The sequence below is a fragment of the Sinohyriopsis cumingii genome, unplaced genomic scaffold (assembly GCF_028554795.1).
Source record: "Sinohyriopsis cumingii isolate HCF-2022 unplaced genomic scaffold, ASM2855479v2 utg000160l, whole genome shotgun sequence".
Taxonomy (NCBI): domain Eukaryota; kingdom Metazoa; phylum Mollusca; class Bivalvia; order Unionida; family Unionidae; genus Sinohyriopsis; species Sinohyriopsis cumingii.
Window position 1 is genome coordinate 7,605,876 of NW_028315873.1, and position 18,718 is coordinate 7,624,593.

Genomic DNA, 18,718 nt, shown 5'->3' on the forward strand with positions numbered 1-18,718 from the left:
CGACTTCCAGCTATATGCAGGTCCCTTCATCGGGAAACAGCTTAGTTGTGTTAAGACTAAGTACTCGTAATTATCCTTATTTATGAGGACATGACCCAAAGGTGTTCCATGCACATGTTTTGGAAGAATCTGCACACGAGTATGCCAGTCGGATACAAATATATTATAACACACACTTGTAATAAACCCTGGTCTGATGGGATAATACCTCTTGCTAATATACACACTTCTTTCAAAATTACCCTTGTTACCTGTTTAAATATTTAAACTTCCTTATACAACACATATAACACTTCTGTTCATATTTTCTTGATTATGCATTTGCGCCCTCTGGAGGTTTGATATTTCAATTGGCAACCTATTCAGTGACTCGAGTTACATTGTTGATTATTTATATGACAATTGTGGTTGAGCGCCTGTAGAATATCGATGTGGTACATTATCGGGACTAGTAACCTATTTGTGTTTAAGTTCTATGTTTTTTTCTCTGCAGAAAATATAAACCTTCTTTCGTCATTATCTCAAGAATGGATTGTAGAAACTGATATATAATCTGTCCGGAAGAACAGCTTGGCGAATTTATTCCATGGACATTGTATTGCAGACTATTCTTCTTCTTGGTTTGGGTTAAGTTTGACAGCAGCTTAGATTGATCCGAGTTTCAATGAATTGCCAAGAATGTGAGGAAGGTAAGTAGGATTGCGAAGAATCGCAGGACACTACGCAACATTGTCTTATCTATATTAAATGTATACAGTAATTGTAGATCACCTATAATAAGCGCATTCGTGTCATTGTGACAGTCTTCGACTCTTACTATTTAAAGATGGCGTTAGTTGTGGAATGCTGTTGTTAAAAGACCAGACATCCTAGCAATTCTAAGTGTTTTCAGAGACGATAATATTGAATGCGTGATGAAGGTACTGCTCTGACAGAGTGTTCATGATGATAATATTGAATGTGTGATAAAGCTACTACTCTGACAGGGTATTAATGACGATACTATTGAATGTGTGATGAAGCTGCTACTTTGACAGGGTGTTCATGATGATACTATTGAATGTGTGATGGAGCCACTTTAGTCCGATTTAGTCAATAACACGTATGTTTCCGTTTTTTATTCTTGTGTTATTGTTTTAAATAATCTTTAACAAATTGAGTCATATCAATATGATGTCCACAGTGTGGCATTTATAATAATGTTTGGAACTGGGACAACATGCCGCAGACATTTGGCATCATGTCCGACCCAGTTACAATGTCCTGACACCAGGCCGACCACACCTAGTAATGCTATGAGCCAAGCGAGGCAGCTGCTAGTACCATTTTTATAAATATTTCGTATGATTCGGCAGGGGTTTGAACCCACGACCTCCCTCATCCGATGCTGAATCTCTAACTACTTGGGACACCGGAGCGGCCATCCCAAAGTTGGGTGAAAGTAGGATAATATCATCCACGTCTATTACAACATATGAAGTGCTCAAAACAATTATTCAATTCATGATACTTAAGCAATAATATTGTTATAATCAATCGTCTCCTATAAGAATTTGAGATATATTTACCTTTATTTACCTAGTCCGATAAATCACCCTCCCCCAATCTATATTGATACTGATGGAAGATATGTTGGTCCGATATTACCTGTTTATTAAATGTGCCATTGTGCTGCATGCAAATCATTCTAAAAAACACCTGCATACAGTTTAGATTATTACTGTGATTTAGCGCTAAACTCAAAATGGATAATTGTCAAATATGATGTTACTATATACATCTTGAAATGCCACGAATACATGCTTTTGTTCGGTAAGACCATGTTGACTACTAATTTGTACTAAAGGGTGATGTAATAGCACTTCCAGAGAGTGCAATTTTGGTACGTGCTAGAAACGACATCGTTAAAATGATTTATGATTGCATAAACGATAACAAACATAATTCTTCAGTCACTAAAGTGGTTAACATAGGCATCCACAATCTGCATATTTAGTCCCCAAGATTAGCTTGAAAATATCTCCGCAAAACCCAAATATGAAACTGAGGGAAATTGCACTGGCAAATCGTAATGAGGCTTAAGACAGTTGTCCTTGATGTTGTGAGAATCCGTTATTGAAAGTGCCGGTAGGGTCAAGAACTACGGTTTGTGCATCTGCATTAGCATTTCCTCAGACGTTTGGAGGCCGCCTTACTGCATACGGTTAAGAGCCTAGATTATTAGATTTATCTTTGAAAAACATCATAAATGGTCCAGCTGATTTCGCGTAATCACAGCTGTATCTAGTAAGTTCAAAAGTAGTCACGACAAGATCTACGTTGTCAAGAACTGACACCGTTTCCCTTCCACTGATGGAATAACGTACACTGTTGGACCACGCCATGGAACCATTGATGACTCGTCCGTAGCAGACACAATAGCAGGTCAACCCACAAATGTGTCTACCACGTACGAGTGCATATATAACCGAGTTTGTATCATCATTTATTTGATTTGTAGTTAATCGTGATGGAATATAGTCTGGTGTGTGCATGCAAGGTGATAGGTACCGTTCATCCACGGACTTGGTTCAAATCTCCATATAATACAAATTAAAAATTCTCTAACTAAAGTTCAATGGCATTAGGACGCCTTCAAGTCGTGAATAAGGTCTTTGGTATGCAAGGACCTATCGGTTACATGCAGCATTAACACACATTACTGGTAATTCATGATTCGGTTGACTATTTGAATTATTGTCATAGATCAAGCTTTGACAGTAATAGTATCCAGAGATGTGATTTTATTAGGATATTTACTTCAAAGTGTTCCTCGTTGCTCTGTTACCATCGTCCAATCTTTTCTTAAACAGAACTATTAGTTCCACCAATAAAGGTGAACGTCTGTGCGCCATATCGAACTCAAGTTCCGGTAATCGCTGCTCGTAGAGTTGGATGTTGTTTAAATGTTTTTGTGTGCGACATCGCACACAAAATGAAGACATTATTGTACACTAATCGTATTACTCAATGGCATGACGAAAAAGAAAAGTCATAGATATTACCGTTATTAGCTTGTACTCGTAAGCAACACCTCAAAATCATCCAAGGGTGATGATATACTTCTCACTTGATTCGTGCATTGATTATTGATTTAGCTAGATCAGGAAAAATTCAACCGTTTTCTAAATATTATTTTATGATGGCTGCACTCGGATCTGTTGTATATTAATTGCACCGTCGGCTGATGCTAATCCCTGTTATAATGCTTTCAAAGATTCCTAAAAGTGATCATTGACAACGAATCGTCCACCAGAAGCGTCATCACGGTTGATTTCTTTCAACAGTCGATGAAGCATCTACTATTCACAATTAAAATAAATACAATAACAGTGTTGTCGTTTGCAAGTATGTGATACCTGAGCACTAAATCAATTCCACGCAGACATTTTCACGAGGTCGTCACAAAAACACTGATATCATTTTTTTGGGTTCTATGATACGCACATATGACTTATGTAATCCGTGGCAACTGAAACAAGTTGATGATATTTCATGGCATCGATGTCCATAGCCTTGCAAACATCCATTTGACTTGTGCTACTTCCCAATCTTGGGGTGCATTTCGTGAAATATATCCGTGGATCACTAAGGATCCGTAAAGTTTTCTCAACATTTTTTTTTAACAGAAGTTCCAACCGTTAATATCGTGCCGGTTTTAACGAAAGCGTCGATCACAACCGTGTTTCACATGTCAATTACTGCTATATAAAATGTCTGCCAGTGATATCATAGAAGTGTATGAAAAGCGACGCCGTACAGCCTTTATATAAAAGCAGGATTACTTCCTATTGTGATAAAACGTTGCAAAGTGTGCAGGATATGCTACAAGTGCGATAAAATGAGCGAAAAGACCTGACGTTCGGTAATTAACAAGTAATTGAATCACTGATCAAACCGGGAAAGAAAATTATGACATATGCTAAGGATATTAAAATCCATCAAGCGCAACTGTGACGTAACGGCAACATAAGAGAAATATGGTGAAATCCGTAAGATACCACCAATGATATCAAGCGAAAGAGCAACTCCAGAGACTATTGGATACTTACCAACGGTGATAGCTCACGTCAGAGAAGATGTAGGCAAAATTGAAGATGCGATAAGTGCACTTGCAAAAGACACACATGTAGTTTGATGAAGGCGTTAGAGATGTAGCTGCCAAAGTACCAGACGTGCCACCTGACTATAAATCAGCCCCACATCACCTCAATACATTAAGTAAATGCTCGCCAGCCGATCTGCACACTGATGAGGTACAATGAAGAAAGCCAGTATTCACCAGCAAAGACTCTAAAACTTATAAACATGAACAAGAGCCCACATTCAGCTCTATCATTACAATTGAATTGCTGAAATATTTTTTCACTTTGGAATGTCGTCCTTAAGAACAGACTTTCGTTGGCCATAACTTGAACATTGTTTAGGGCCTAAAATGACTAGATATCATATTGCGCCTGACATGGTCACAATGACCACAATGACGAAGATCAACATATCACATTCCGCCGTCAGTGGTAGTTATAAAAGCAAAACTGAAACAACGGAGATAGGCCATGGAAGTAGACCCTCCCAAAGTATATATAGTCTGGGTTTTCACAACGTGTTGAAGCATGTGATGTATTAACAAACAGGTCTCCACCACCAGTATATATTTCATGTCATAATAATCCTTTGACACATATTCATTTTACTCTTTTGAATCAAGACTGGCATTTAATTTAATTTAGCAGCATTAATCAAAGTCTATTGATTGCCGTGTGGTATTAATCAAAATATATCGAGTCTCTTACAAACTAAAGAGGAAACTAAAGACATTTTTTGCAAACAAAAGTTTATTTGTTCGCGATTAGCAAGATAACTTCAATGCAGATGGTTTAAACAATCAGACAGAATGTCCCTAAAAAGAATTATGTATATCTAGACTTAAATATTTTATATTCGGGACACGTTTGCCATCAACTAATTTTCATATTGCAAGTTACTCCTAAACAATAAAAGAACTAACGGATCAGTTTGATATTTTCTGCAAAGAAGGCATTCCCATACTCGCCGGAGACTTCAGTGGTGAGTTAAGTTCACTGTTTAGTTCCAAAGCAAATTGTCTAATATCAAACGCTAGAGGCACTATTCTAGAAAAGTGTCTGAGCGATAGGCATTTAGTATCTGTTAATAGTCAATCCATTTGTGAAGGGACTGATTTTACTTTTTTCTTAACCGATGGCAAATAAAAATCTTTGATAGACGATATACTATTGCAAAAAAGTAAATTCGATCTAGTGGTTACGGCAGAAATAATAGATGATCATCCTTTGAACATTTCAGATCATCATCCTGTAAAAATCGAGTTGGTCACACCTTTTGTACATAATGCAACAATGGCTGACGAGCATATCATTCATTCCATAAATTGAAAGAAAGCCTCAGCTAAACAAATAAATAGATATAAGGAAGCAACACGCAATGACTTGTTAGCGCAGCTGCATCAGGCAGAACTAGCGACGAATGTCGATATTGAAATTATTATTCAAGACACGGTAAAGATTTTACATGAAGCAGCTTCTAGGTTTCTCCCCATAAAGAGGTTTTGCCCGTACGCTAACCTCTATTAAAAACTATTAAACGTAAAAAAGTTTCACACGGAAATGCGGCTGAAACACAGGATATGCATTTCTAATGGTAGGCCAAGAGGCTTTGAATATATGTCATACGCGAAGTATAAGAAAGCAAAGAAATTGTTTGCAAAAGAATTATTGAAAGCTAAAGAAATGTACGATAGAGAACAATTCAGGGAGATTGAAAAGGCTGCAGAGCTCGATATTTCTACTCTGTATAAGTTTATACGGAATAAAAGAAATGAACTCGATTACATTCATGAAATGGAATCAAACGGAAAAATTGTACGCGACCACGACTCTATTAGAGAGTTATGGGCAAATCATTTTTCCAGTTTGTTACTACTTGACAATACTTATCTGTACGATAAGAATCATTACCAGATGGTCTTAGCAGAGGTTAGAAAACAGAGGAAAGAAACCTATTCACACTTTGATGAAGTTGTTGATTAAATTCCCATTAGAGATGAAATCAGTAGTGCAATTAGCTCTCTCAGTAACGATAAGGCATGTGGTCACAACGGTATTGTTGCTGAGCATTTACTGTTTGTGGACCCTCCAAGCAGTGTACAATTACTTGAAATTATATTCACAAAAGTGTACGAGGCCGAGAAGTACCCGAGCCATTTTAAACAAGGTTTGGTAATATCAATATTCAAAGGAGGAAGAAAGAACAAATTAGATATGAATAATTACCGAGATATAACCATAATTCCAGTGCTTCTGAAAATTCTACAACAAATTATATATAGTAGACTACTTATATTTTCTAAGCAGATTTCTTTTCCAAATCCATTGCAGCAGGGTTTTATAAATAATTACGGTAGTATCACTGCAGCGTTCTGTATTAAAGAATATATCTGCTACTATTTGGATAAAGATACTCCTTTCTATGCTACATTTCTTGATAATGCTAAAGCCTTCAACACAGTTTGGCACAGTGGGTTATTCTACAAGTTGTACAGACTTGGCATCAAAGGAAAGACCTGGCGCATCACGAAAGACTCGTTTAAGAGAGTAGCAAGCTCCGTTTTATTTGCGGGCAAGCTGTCCAAACGCTTCGCTATTAGGCAGGGTGTAGGACAGGGCTGTATCTTGTCTGTTTGGTTCTTTTTTGTAATGATAGATAATTTGATCACGGAATTAGATCACACTTTGCGAGGTATAAGACTTGTCGATCTCCACCTGCCTTGTGTCTCATTAGCAGATGACGCAACTGTAATGTCTAACCCGCATCATTCAATGCAACAGCTGCTTGACACAATTTTTAACTATGCGAAAAGGTGGCGATTACAATATAACGCAGAAAAAAGTTGCACCATCTTGTTTACTAACAAAAGAACGACTGGTATACCTTTTTTTATGCTCGACAAATCTCCAATTCCGGATGTCAAAAGTAAGAAGTATGCCGGCATGCATCTAAAATGCAGCTTAAAACCAAACGACGCGATAAACGAAGCATGCGATAAAGGCAAACACTTGTTAAACTCTTTTTATTGTATTGGCATTAGAGATGTAGGAATGAACACTTTAGCAAGTCTGAAGATTTGGAAAAGAATTATTCTACCCTAGGTCCTATATGGATGTGAACTATGGTCAGGTATCATAAACTCAAATATAGAAGAACTCGAGTTATGCCAGAGATATGCAGCGCGACGTATGCAAGCTTTCGATAAATATTCACCTACGGAGGCAACGAGTAGTACCTTAGGACTCTGGTCAATGGAAGCATACATAGATAGGATGAAATTGATCTTTTTGAACCGATTGTGTAAGGGCAATTAGACTTTTATCTGGAAAAAGTTTTGCATTATTCGCTTATGTCAGTATCTGAACAACCCGCTAAAACAGACGGGATTTATACCTGATATTGACAGAATAACTAAGAAATATGGTATGAGAAGTATTCTTTTAGACTATGCAGCAAGAGTGCAAACAGAAGATATTATTCAAAACCATGAAGAAACTACCTGGAGAGCAAATATGGAACTAAGGTGTGATTTAATTCACTTCAGAAACATTCATTTGGACTTAAAACCAAGTAATATATGGTTTCTTGGGCGTAAATTTCTATCCATGTTATGGCCTCTCTCTGAAGTAATGAAACAATATATCATGCCTGTTGGTAAAGTTATGGTATGCAAACTCTGTGGAAAAGAGACTGACGACAGAGCGAAACATCCTATTTTAGGTTGCGAAATACTGCTTAAGATCAAAGCAATATAGGATAAGGAAAGAAAAGAAGCGGAGAACAAAAAAAAACAGAAAGACTTCGAAACAAATGATTAGCAAAAGCCTCATGGTCCAGGGTAAATTTCAGCGACGGGTCATCGTGCCTGCGAAGCTGAAAAAGAAGAAAAGGAAATGGAGGTGAAGTTCACAAAGCCCACTGAATAGATGATGCAAAATATGGAGGTCAAGCAGAAAGTGAAACAAAGCTCAATGGTCCCTTTCATAGTCAGTACATTTCCAGAAAAAGTAATATTTCGCTCTTGCCAAAAACATTTCGTCCCTGTGCTTGAGTGCATCTGTTTTCTTTCTTTTTGTTGTTGTCTTTTTCGTATGTCCCTATCAACTCTATAAACTCAACAATCCGGTCACAAATATCTTACAGTAAATTTCGAATTTATGCATTCAGTAATCATCCTTTCGTAAGACAATCACTGCATCTGATATATTTACCAGTGAAATTTATTCACTTCAATGTCAAAATAGATCGTCAAACATTACCAGTACCAACCTATGTGACATCACAAGCATTGCCTTTATAACTGATTTTGTTTGTAAAAATGTTCATTTTTTTCGGATGGACATTTACTTTTTGATTTAGAATTTCCTAACAAAAATATAATTTTTAATATTAGTAGTTATACGTTCTGAGTTCATTTTATGCTAAACAAATGAAAGGTCCATCATCTGAGTCAGAATGAACGTAATTCTGCCTTCTTCTTTCATTATAAACTATTTGCATTACAATACAATCATGTGACAAACATAATCTCAAATAGATAATAACTAAATATTACATTTATTAAATTCGTTGAATAAAATAACGCTTTTGCAAGCCTCGGCGAGAAAAAAGCTGGATATTAATCAATTCGTTCCGTAAATGAAACCTTGAATGATAAACCATTTGAAATCCTCCATATAACAATTTGTGCTGTAACTTAACTCATGCTGATTTGGTTGTAAACTAGTTTTATCCCGAAAATACGTTGTTGCAACATATTTAAACCATATCTCACACCACATGAAGCTGTTAACATGTTTATACTTACAGATTGGCCATATATGATCATCTATTTGAATCCGCCGGGATACATGATTGCGCTGTAAAGGAAATTTTATATTCACGATTAAATTTAATTGACGACACACAACGGTGTTTCATGTTTACAGTGAGTACATTACAATGAAAGTGAACTATTCTTAATGCTTGATAAACCAGATGACATTTATTCTGCAAAGGTCATATCAGGTGTCATTAGTCATACAACTTATAGTTGGTACCATACAACTTTAACTAAACTTCTTGTAGTGAGTGTCATACAGTATTAATCTGATTGTTCTTAATGTCATACAGTATTAATCTGATTGTTCTTAATGTCATACAGTATTTATCTAGCTGTTTTAATGAGTATCATGCAGTATTAATAGAGCTGTTTTTAGATAGAGTCATTCGGTAATAATCATAGAGAATGGCGTTCAAAATGAATCTAGCTGCTCGTAGCTTGTGTCATAGAGTATTGATAGCATTGCTAACCAAAAAGTACAAGGTGAAGTCCTTGATCTTTATGTCACTTTGAACAATGGATTCTGACAATATCAACGGCATTCTCGTGCAGGCACATTGCGATTTGTATCATGTGTATTTCACCTCAGTCATATCTGTGGGATTAGCAGAGAAGTTAGCAGGGTTATTATTGGGGTAAACATCCAGTCCCATTAACCATTAGAACCAACTCCAAGGATGAAATTCCTCGTGGTACAGACGCCATTAATGGCAAAGTTGAATTGTCAATTATCTCAGAAGGTACTTGTGCATTGAAACTGTTCCCGATTGCATAAACGAAATAAGCAAACTCCAATGAGTCTGTAATAAGTGAAGGTTATACTCTACTGAATGTACACTCAGCTGTGTTAACGACACTGGTTTGCAAATTTGCCAACACGAATATTGTTCACTGTACCCGCTTTATTAGTTCCCGTTAGAGTTGTTCAGGAACCTCGTTGTTGATATGAAGTTTCATACGCGGCAAGTGCAGCTGCGGCTGTTGGTTATGAATGTTATGTTGTGATATTTTATTTCACGACTGTTGGTAGATGGTGTTTGTGGTCGAATGAGGGTCCTTGATGGCCCTGTGAAACATTCGAAACTAAACTGTTTAACTTATTATGCCAGATCAAGAAGTAAAATTCGGCCTTAGTAAGCATCTTCTGGGGTATTTCAAAGGCATTAAAAGCATATGTAGGCTAACACCTAAAGTTAACTGGAAATGTTCCTTTGTGGTTGGCCCAATCAAAACACACAAAGTCTGCGATCAAACATAAAAACACATCAGTGGTGCTAAAGGTGTCGAAACAAAAGCTAATGCATTACAGAAGACTTGTGAAATATTTTAGTTCTGAGCCTTTCGAAAATATCGGGTGGACTAATTTAACCGTCTGCGGTGTTGTTTTTAAGATTAGATTTATCATTATATGCATAATGGATTTTAACAGTGGTAATCAGGTTGTGGAATTCACAGACTAAGGGTTAGACCACTTGTCAGCAGATGCAAATTTTGATGATGATTTTGTTCCATTATTAGACGAATATCTGCGCTATATTGGTGTTAGCAGACCCTTGCATACAGTGAAGTATATTCTTCTTAAGCAACACCAAGAAAGTGTCCATTGGCGTCAAGCTGACATATAAATGACAATTTAAAGTCAGCTTGGAATTGCCGCAAATGCATATCCCCCAAAATTTGGTCTGATCCACCAGGTGTGAAATCACTCAGGGATCGCTTTTCACTGCTGTTACATACACCGATTAATATTTTACAGCAACATTGACTCAAGTGAGACAAAACTGTTCTCGATTGCTAGAAGGCAAGGATGCACGTATACGAATAACAGTTATTGAGCGACGAGTACGATCGTTGAATACACCAGGAACAGGTGTAACCAGTATATGTTTAATGCAAAGGGTGCTTTACCCCTAGGACGTTGAAATTTAGAACATTTAAATACTATTCAATCATTTTATGGTAATATTAACAGATGAACTATGATTTACCATCAGTGTTACCGATGTGAATGAATAGCTTCAATATGAAATTGGCAAGAGAACGTCGATTTGGTTTCAGATGACATTTATAGCCTTGCCGCTGTGATAACTGCTGGTCTTAGTGTGACATTACTTACGGCAACAACAACCATCAAAGGTGCATCAATCCGAATTATTATTGTGGCTAAATAGGTATACAATGGTGTCTTTGGTTCTGCTAAAACTTAATTTCCATAGAACTAAATTTACAAACAGGTACCTGGTCAGAACTACATGAAACGGTACAAAGTAGTCTTGATACCATGATTCAACTGCAATCAGAGGTTATGGAAGATAAAATAATTAAAGCGGCCAAAATATAGACAGTTTCAGCGGAAATAGAAAATCACCGACAACTCCGATCACAAGTAATAGAGGATGTACAGCAATAAAAGTCGAGTAGAAAAAACAATTTGTCATAAGTGATTTTAACTGTCACTCCACTGCATCACTGCATAACAATAATGCTAATAGTTAATGGCTTACACAACGTATGCGGTTTCCTTGACACAATTCATTAGGGATAGAGGTTGTAACGTACATAAATCAAGCAGAACGCAAAGCATACATAATGACGATACATAAAAGACAACTTTATCATTTGGGATTTCATTTGAATTGGTTATTATATATCGAGTTTTTGTGTAGGCAACCACTGTTCTTCCTCTATTCATGATCAGAAAAAGAACACGATGCAGATAAATAATATGATCCAGGTAGGTTTGCAACTTTGCGTTTTGTTTAATTCAGCCACCTTCGGTTGATGTCAATTGATGGGAGATGAGTATTTGAATGTCGTGTCTAATATTATGTTTCGTTTTCGTGGTTTAAAGATTTTCATTTTTCGAGCTGAATTTATAAGTCTCAATATTTAATCTAGCTCATAGTTTGCATATATATAAAGGTAAATTAATTGGATACCAATCTTCTAATGCATCCTAATGTTATTTAAAATCGTGCAATTGTGTCATTATTTTTTAATTGGATTATGTATTGGATTTCTGTCTCACTTGATTAACTTATCTTAACATCAAATAGATATATACAGCCGAACTAATTTACATAAATAATCATTATGCAGATATTATTATGCATATCTATTTTGTGTCCTTGATCGTTAATCCTGATTCAGGGTGGAGCGCTCCCATATCTTACTTATATCATAATTCTATGATAGTTACTAAACTTTCAGTTGACGGTTGAGCCTTGCATAAGAAATTATATAGGATAGGTCTTCCATACATGTTTACTATGTCAGACTTTGCGCAGCAGACAAGTAAAACAAAGCTTTCTGAATTGAATTTTTTGGTTGAGATTTGAGTCCTCCTTGCAGAAAGCAATCTTTCAAAATCAAATGTCCATGGTCATTCTTTGAATCAACATATGAAAGATAAAAAGCAAATATTGCTCTTGTCTGGATGTGTTGAATCTATATATATCTATAAATATATATATATATATATATATATATATATATATATATATATATATATATATATATATAGATTACACTGGTGCTAAGTTCATTATTGTATAAGGCTATCATTCATTATTGTATGTTTATTTGTATATCAAAATGTCGATGAAAAGCAGAGAAGCTGGAACTGATTCTAAAATCAATTAGAAATAATTAATGAGCAGAAGCTATATCGTTCCTTAGTAAATGTGTCTTCACTCTGATTTTAAATCTGATTCATGTTTAAAGCTATACTCTCTATACCAAATGAGGAATACACCGTCCAGAAAATATAGTATCAAACTGAGTTATTGATTATCCGTTTGGTGCCGTGCGAAAATACGCGTAGAAAGAACCAGAAACAGCCCCAAAAACCTAATTGACAAATTATTATATATTCTAAGACAATCGGGTTTTATCCTTCATGAATGCCATTGTTTTTAATCCATGAATTTGACAAATAGTGCGCTCTTACAATGGTCTACTTTGTTTTCTATCTCTTTATGTTTATCTGTTTTAGGAAATGAAGACTCAACGACAATAAGCACTGATGAACTTACAAGAACGAAAATTGAACGTTGCGAATAAAGATATACTTGATTACTAAAATGTCTCAACGAAAACTGAAGTAATTGATTGAGCTGCACCGATCTATTCGATCATTTCATTGTATTACACCAATCGCCTCGTATACTTTATAATCAGAACATGGCAAGAAGACGTATTCGATCAGTATTGTTGATAATATATGTCATTATAACAGCCATTGAAGCCAATGTTACTTGTACTGAGGACGATATCTCTTATCTCTGCAAAAATATAGCCAACACGAGCGATTTTCCACATTCCTTGCCTTCGAATATACGGACAGTAACGCTGATTGGAACAGATGAATTGCAGGGATGTTTCCCCATTGCACGTTTTAGCAATCAAACATGGGCAAATGTATCAGAGCTGTCTATAATTGAATTTCCAGCTGTGACGTTTATTCCGGCAGGTTCTCTTGACGGCTTAGAACATTTAGAGTTTCTGTCCATATCGTCATGTTCCGACCTCAAATACCTGGATCCCGACATATTCCGTTATATGCCTGACCTTCATGCACTGCACTTGGACGAGAACCCTTATCTTAAAATATCTAATGTGGAAGCGGCTTTGACTGGCAAACTGAGCAAGCTCAAATATCTATCTTTAATTGCAATCCAAGCTAAAACGGAACCTGGTATGCTCGGAACTAACTTTTCTCAGGCTCTTCTAGGCAAACATCTTACATATTTAGATATAAGTCGTGCCAATATACTCTCTATATCTCCTGATGTATTGTACACAATTCCGACCGTAAGATACCTAAATGTGTCTTATTCTTCGTTCGTTACTCAAGGGTTCAGATTGCGTGGATCTGTATCAAAGTATAATCTTGAACTTTTAGATATTAGTGGATGTCGTTCTGTGACAAAACAGTCTATTAGTAAACGGGACTTTCCACGTATGTGTGATTTCCCTGAAAATATAACATATTTCCTCGCTAAGAATATAGTGGAAGTAGGTACTGATATCAGGGCGAACTTTGCATTCAAAAAGTGTGAAAGGAACAAATTACTATTGTTAGATTTAAGCAATAATAACTTCAGAAGTTTAAATATAACGGTTTCAGTGGCATCTAATTTCAATGCAGTTCAGATGTTGGACCTAAATAGTAACGATATGGAATACATATCGCCATCTCTTTTAAGCAACTTTCCGTCTTTAAAGATTCTTGACTTGTCCAAAAACCAGTTGTATAAGATGCAGAATATGGACGAGTTTATCAATATATTCTCTCGAAACAGGGAGCTTGAGATACTATTCTTACGTAGCAACTCCCTTAGTGTATTACCAGCAAACATATTTTCATCAAATATCAAGCTACGCGTCCTTGTTTTGAGTGACAATGAAATCACACATTTGAATGGCGAGTGGCACATCATGCAGGACTTAAGGATGATTGACTTAAGAAAGAACCGCTTGAAAAATTTACCTACATCCTTTATAGAACAACTAGAGAACATTTTGCAGCATCAAGCCACGGCAAACAAACAGAATACCACCATGACGAACATGCTGCTCAGTCATTTTCTTGATAAGAACATTTTAGCTGATACGTACAGATATAGAAATGAAGACAAAAAGGAACAACTCACAGAAAAATCGTCAAATGTTCCAACATATTTGACCATCAAACTTTCTGATAACCCAGTCTTGTGTGATTGTGATACACTTGATTTTACAGAATGGATTTTGACCACAAATGTCAGCATTGTTAACAGGACAACAATGTTATGCAATGATGGCAATCATGAAATTGTATTGAATTACGAAAGTTTTGAAAGTCTCAGACAAACATGCAGACTCCCAGTCATTATTGGTACTGCAGTTGCCTCATCTGTGGTAATTATTTCAGGTTTATCTATAATTGCCATTATACGTCGTCATAGGCGAAACCTGGCACGCAGACACCAAGACATAGAAAATCTGAAAAGAGCAATACTGAGGAGTGACAAACATTTCAAATCTGTGGTATTTCTAGTATACTGTAGCAAAGACCACGATGACGTGGAGAAAAACATCCGGCCCTCATTAAGCAGATACCTAAAGCAAAAGCTTCACACGGACAAGGATCTTGTGTGCACTGGAACTGATTCCTTTGTTCCAGGCATGCTTATCATGGATGAGATACACCGATGCATTGATGAAAGTCTAGTTGTAGTCCCTGTAATCACACCAGCATTTCTTCAGTCTCATTGGAGTCAGGCAGAATGTGCTGTTGCCATTGCCAAACACAAACAAATTGTACTTCTAATTGAGCAACACACAGATACATCTGTGGCAATTACGACCATCAAACATCTAATCGCACAATTCACCAGAGCAACCTGGTCGATTAATGAAGGCCAATTCGTTATTCATCCCTCTTGGAATACAATTTGTCAGGGAATAATTAACATCGCTGCTGCTACTATTCGTAATTATAGGAGACACGCTCTTCAAAAGTCTAATGCCTCACTGCCATTACTAGAAGAAGGTGTATAAGTAGACCATGGCGGCACCCTATTACTTTGTGCACGATTGTATATATATATATATATATATATATATATATATATATATATATATATATATATATATATATATATATATATATGTGTGTGTGTGTGTGTGTGTGTGTGTGTAGTATCATTATCACATGGTGTACACAGTGATTTATATGTACCAAAATTTCGGAGAGATTAATTAAAGACATATTTTCTGTACACAGATTTTTTTATGAACAGCATGGTGCAAAATAATCACTTAATGTTTCGGCTTTCATAAATGAATACCACCATAAATATTTCAGTTAGCATCCTTGGTTATAAGACTTCATAATACATGTTCGTTGTGGCTAGATGTACCTATGAAACAGCATCATGTTTCTCTTGTTCAAGTTGTATGAGAATCTTTATTATTTGGGGGTTTTGTAGGGCAGACGGAAACCTTTCGTATGAATGTGTTTAACTTCAAAACTAGCTGTTAGCTAATAACATTACAGTGGATACATGTAACGTAGTAGTAATAATTTGATTAGATACGTGCTAACAAAGGTGTGATATCGATTTTATGATAATTGCTATCGTAGTACATCTTTCAGACCTATTTAGCAATACTGTAATTAACTATAATTTCATCAAAAGCATGTTGATGTAATGTTGTAACATTGTTTTGTTACAGTTGTATTATATATGCATATATTTTGTTTTATAATGTTTTATGGAGTTATCTGACGCAAAGTAACATAATAAACACATATAACACAGTCGAACGTTTGGATGAATGATTGCAGACATAAGTTGAGATATTTTAGAATCTACACATTTCATCCGTTGTGTAAATCTGACAGTTTCGTTTCTTGACCTAGGTTGTCTTGACCTGAATACATTTACCAGCCTCATTCATTCGGCTACAGTGAGATATGCTCATTCATGTAATGTTGTTTATCCATACTGCATGTTCCTGTATGGATTTTTAAAACTGCGGGCTCCTCACTATCTCCGTCTCTGTTTCCGGGTTGGGTGTTTTGGTTTGTTGTAGTGTACTGAGGTATAAATAATCTAATCGTGAGATACACATATCCCAGTTGATATCTCTATTTTATTGTAGTAGTCGCGTTTGTTATTTTTATTTTATCCTGTCTTCTGTCTGTGTATTTGTGCTATAGGAAGACAGTTTTTAAATGAAAATCGTTTTTGAGAATAAGAGGCTCTTTACACGACCTGCGACAAAAATGGTCGGTCTCAAAAATAACCGAAGCACGATTTTCTCGACCGTTTTTATTACAATCGATGATATTGTTCATTTATGTCAAAGAACTGTCGCATCTGTTCAGAGTTAAATGACACGACGTGATCTTTTGATCATTGGAAAAATTCGAATAGACGTTCAGCATCTCGTATGCCCATATACGATGCGACTACGATACGCTTCTATCTCTAGATATACAAGCGCTACGTTTATCTGTTATTACATTATCATATCGCTCCACTTTTTCCACTAGCATTACCCTTCATAACCAATGCTCTATTGAGTCCATCAATCAAAGTCTAGCTGAAGATCCAACATTAGCACCCGCATGTGTGCAATTAAAATTGTGAACGCAAGAAAACTAATTTTATATTAACGAGAGGAAACGAAAATGTGTGGTTTTTGTGTGGTTCTGCAGACAATGAAATCCTTCACATATACGTACGCCACATGAATATGGTCAGGTATGCAATGCTAAGTTATCATTCACTACTTCTTGGATGATATTTTTACGAAATATTTAACATCAATACATCATTGATGTATTATTTATCCTAATACTGCCAAGCTATAATTTTGTATTTATTTAGCACCTGTGATAACCACAGGGAGTTACAAACGACAACGTCAAAGGGTAGATTCAGCAAATCCTTCGAATGTATTTCAAAGTCGATTCAGATACATTATTACGTGATTTGCATAAAATCAAATAAGTAATAGTACTACAGGTAATATAACTTTCTATCCTTATTCAATGCCAACCACTTTGTATTCCAGTCCCAATGCCTATTATTTCATACAGCTTAATCGCTAATGTTTTGCGTTGTTCTCATAATGCTATTGATAGGGTATTGCATTGTTAGGAATGTGTGCTTAACTTTTGGTCACTGTTGTACAATTTACTTTATGGTACTGTTCATTTTTAAATAGCATGTTTACATAGTAAATTTTCGTCCAGAATTGCAAACTGTAAATAGGATGTTGATAATAATTTTTGTGCTTAGAATATTCTAGAAACAATTTGATGGAATTTTACTATTAGAAATGTCTTGCATCTATGTAATTCCACCTAAATTATGTGTAAATAGAGAGTTTCATAATAAGTGTCCATGAATGTTTCATTCCTGTTTTTTGATCAATCTCTGGATTTTTTGTCCTTGGGTACAGATATAAATCGAGAGGAATTAATTGAATCGGTCATTGGAATTGCTAAAGAGCAATGAAAGGGATTATTCAAATAATGTATTGACCGTACTAGAGTGCTCATTGACGTTTAAACTATCACATTATTTTGGAAATGGTGTGATTTCATTCAATGACATCCTGAATAGCCCAATTAGTACGTCGTTGGTACATCAGGACATTCGTTAATAATGCAATTCGTTCAGAACCTTCAATACTTTTTACTTGTGATGGAAGAATAATTATTATTATAATTTTTAGTTCACTAATTGTAAATGTTTTTCACATTTTCGGTTTGTAACTTAGAAAAAATAAATTTTCAAGCCCCTCATATCGTTTTCAATAGTTTTATAGACTCTAGATTACATCCTAAAATTTTAAGCCACTCACATCGTTTTGAATAATTCAATCAGATAAAGTATTTCGTCTTGGTACATTTAACAACCGTATATGTGGATCTACCTGGTTCTTCTACACAGTTTGAATATTTGCAGAACAACACCAAAGTGCAGCCAGAAGGACAAAGATGAATAACCAAAAAGACCAGCACGGGTAATCAGAAGGAAGAAGATGGGTAACCAAAACGACAAAACACTGATACCCAAAGGAACTTAGCTAGTTATCCAGAAATACAAATACATATAACAGAATGACAAGGTTCAATTAAAAGAAGGGAAAAAAGTAGAGTAATAATAATTCAAAGATGGATAACAAGAAGGACAACTCTATAATGAGACGACGTGCTTTTGATGAAACAAAAGCATTTACAATGACTGTGGACCCTTCTTAACGCGTGCT

The 18,718-nt window shown here is 35.8% G+C and overlaps 1 protein-coding gene across 1 annotated transcript; it reads left to right on the forward strand.

Annotated features, from left to right (window-relative positions):
* The first annotated feature begins 391 nt into the window (after positions 1–391).
* On the forward strand, positions 392–18,251 carry LOC149774722 (uncharacterized). Its single transcript, XM_089944762.1, has 2 exons — positions 392–689; positions 12,942–18,251. Exon 2 carries the CDS (start codon positions 13,130–13,132, stop codon positions 15,488–15,490), a length of 2,361 nt encoding a protein of 786 aa, XP_089800888.1. The 5' UTR covers positions 392–689; positions 12,942–13,129; the 3' UTR covers positions 15,491–18,251.
* Positions 18,252–18,718: the final 467 nt, after the last annotated feature.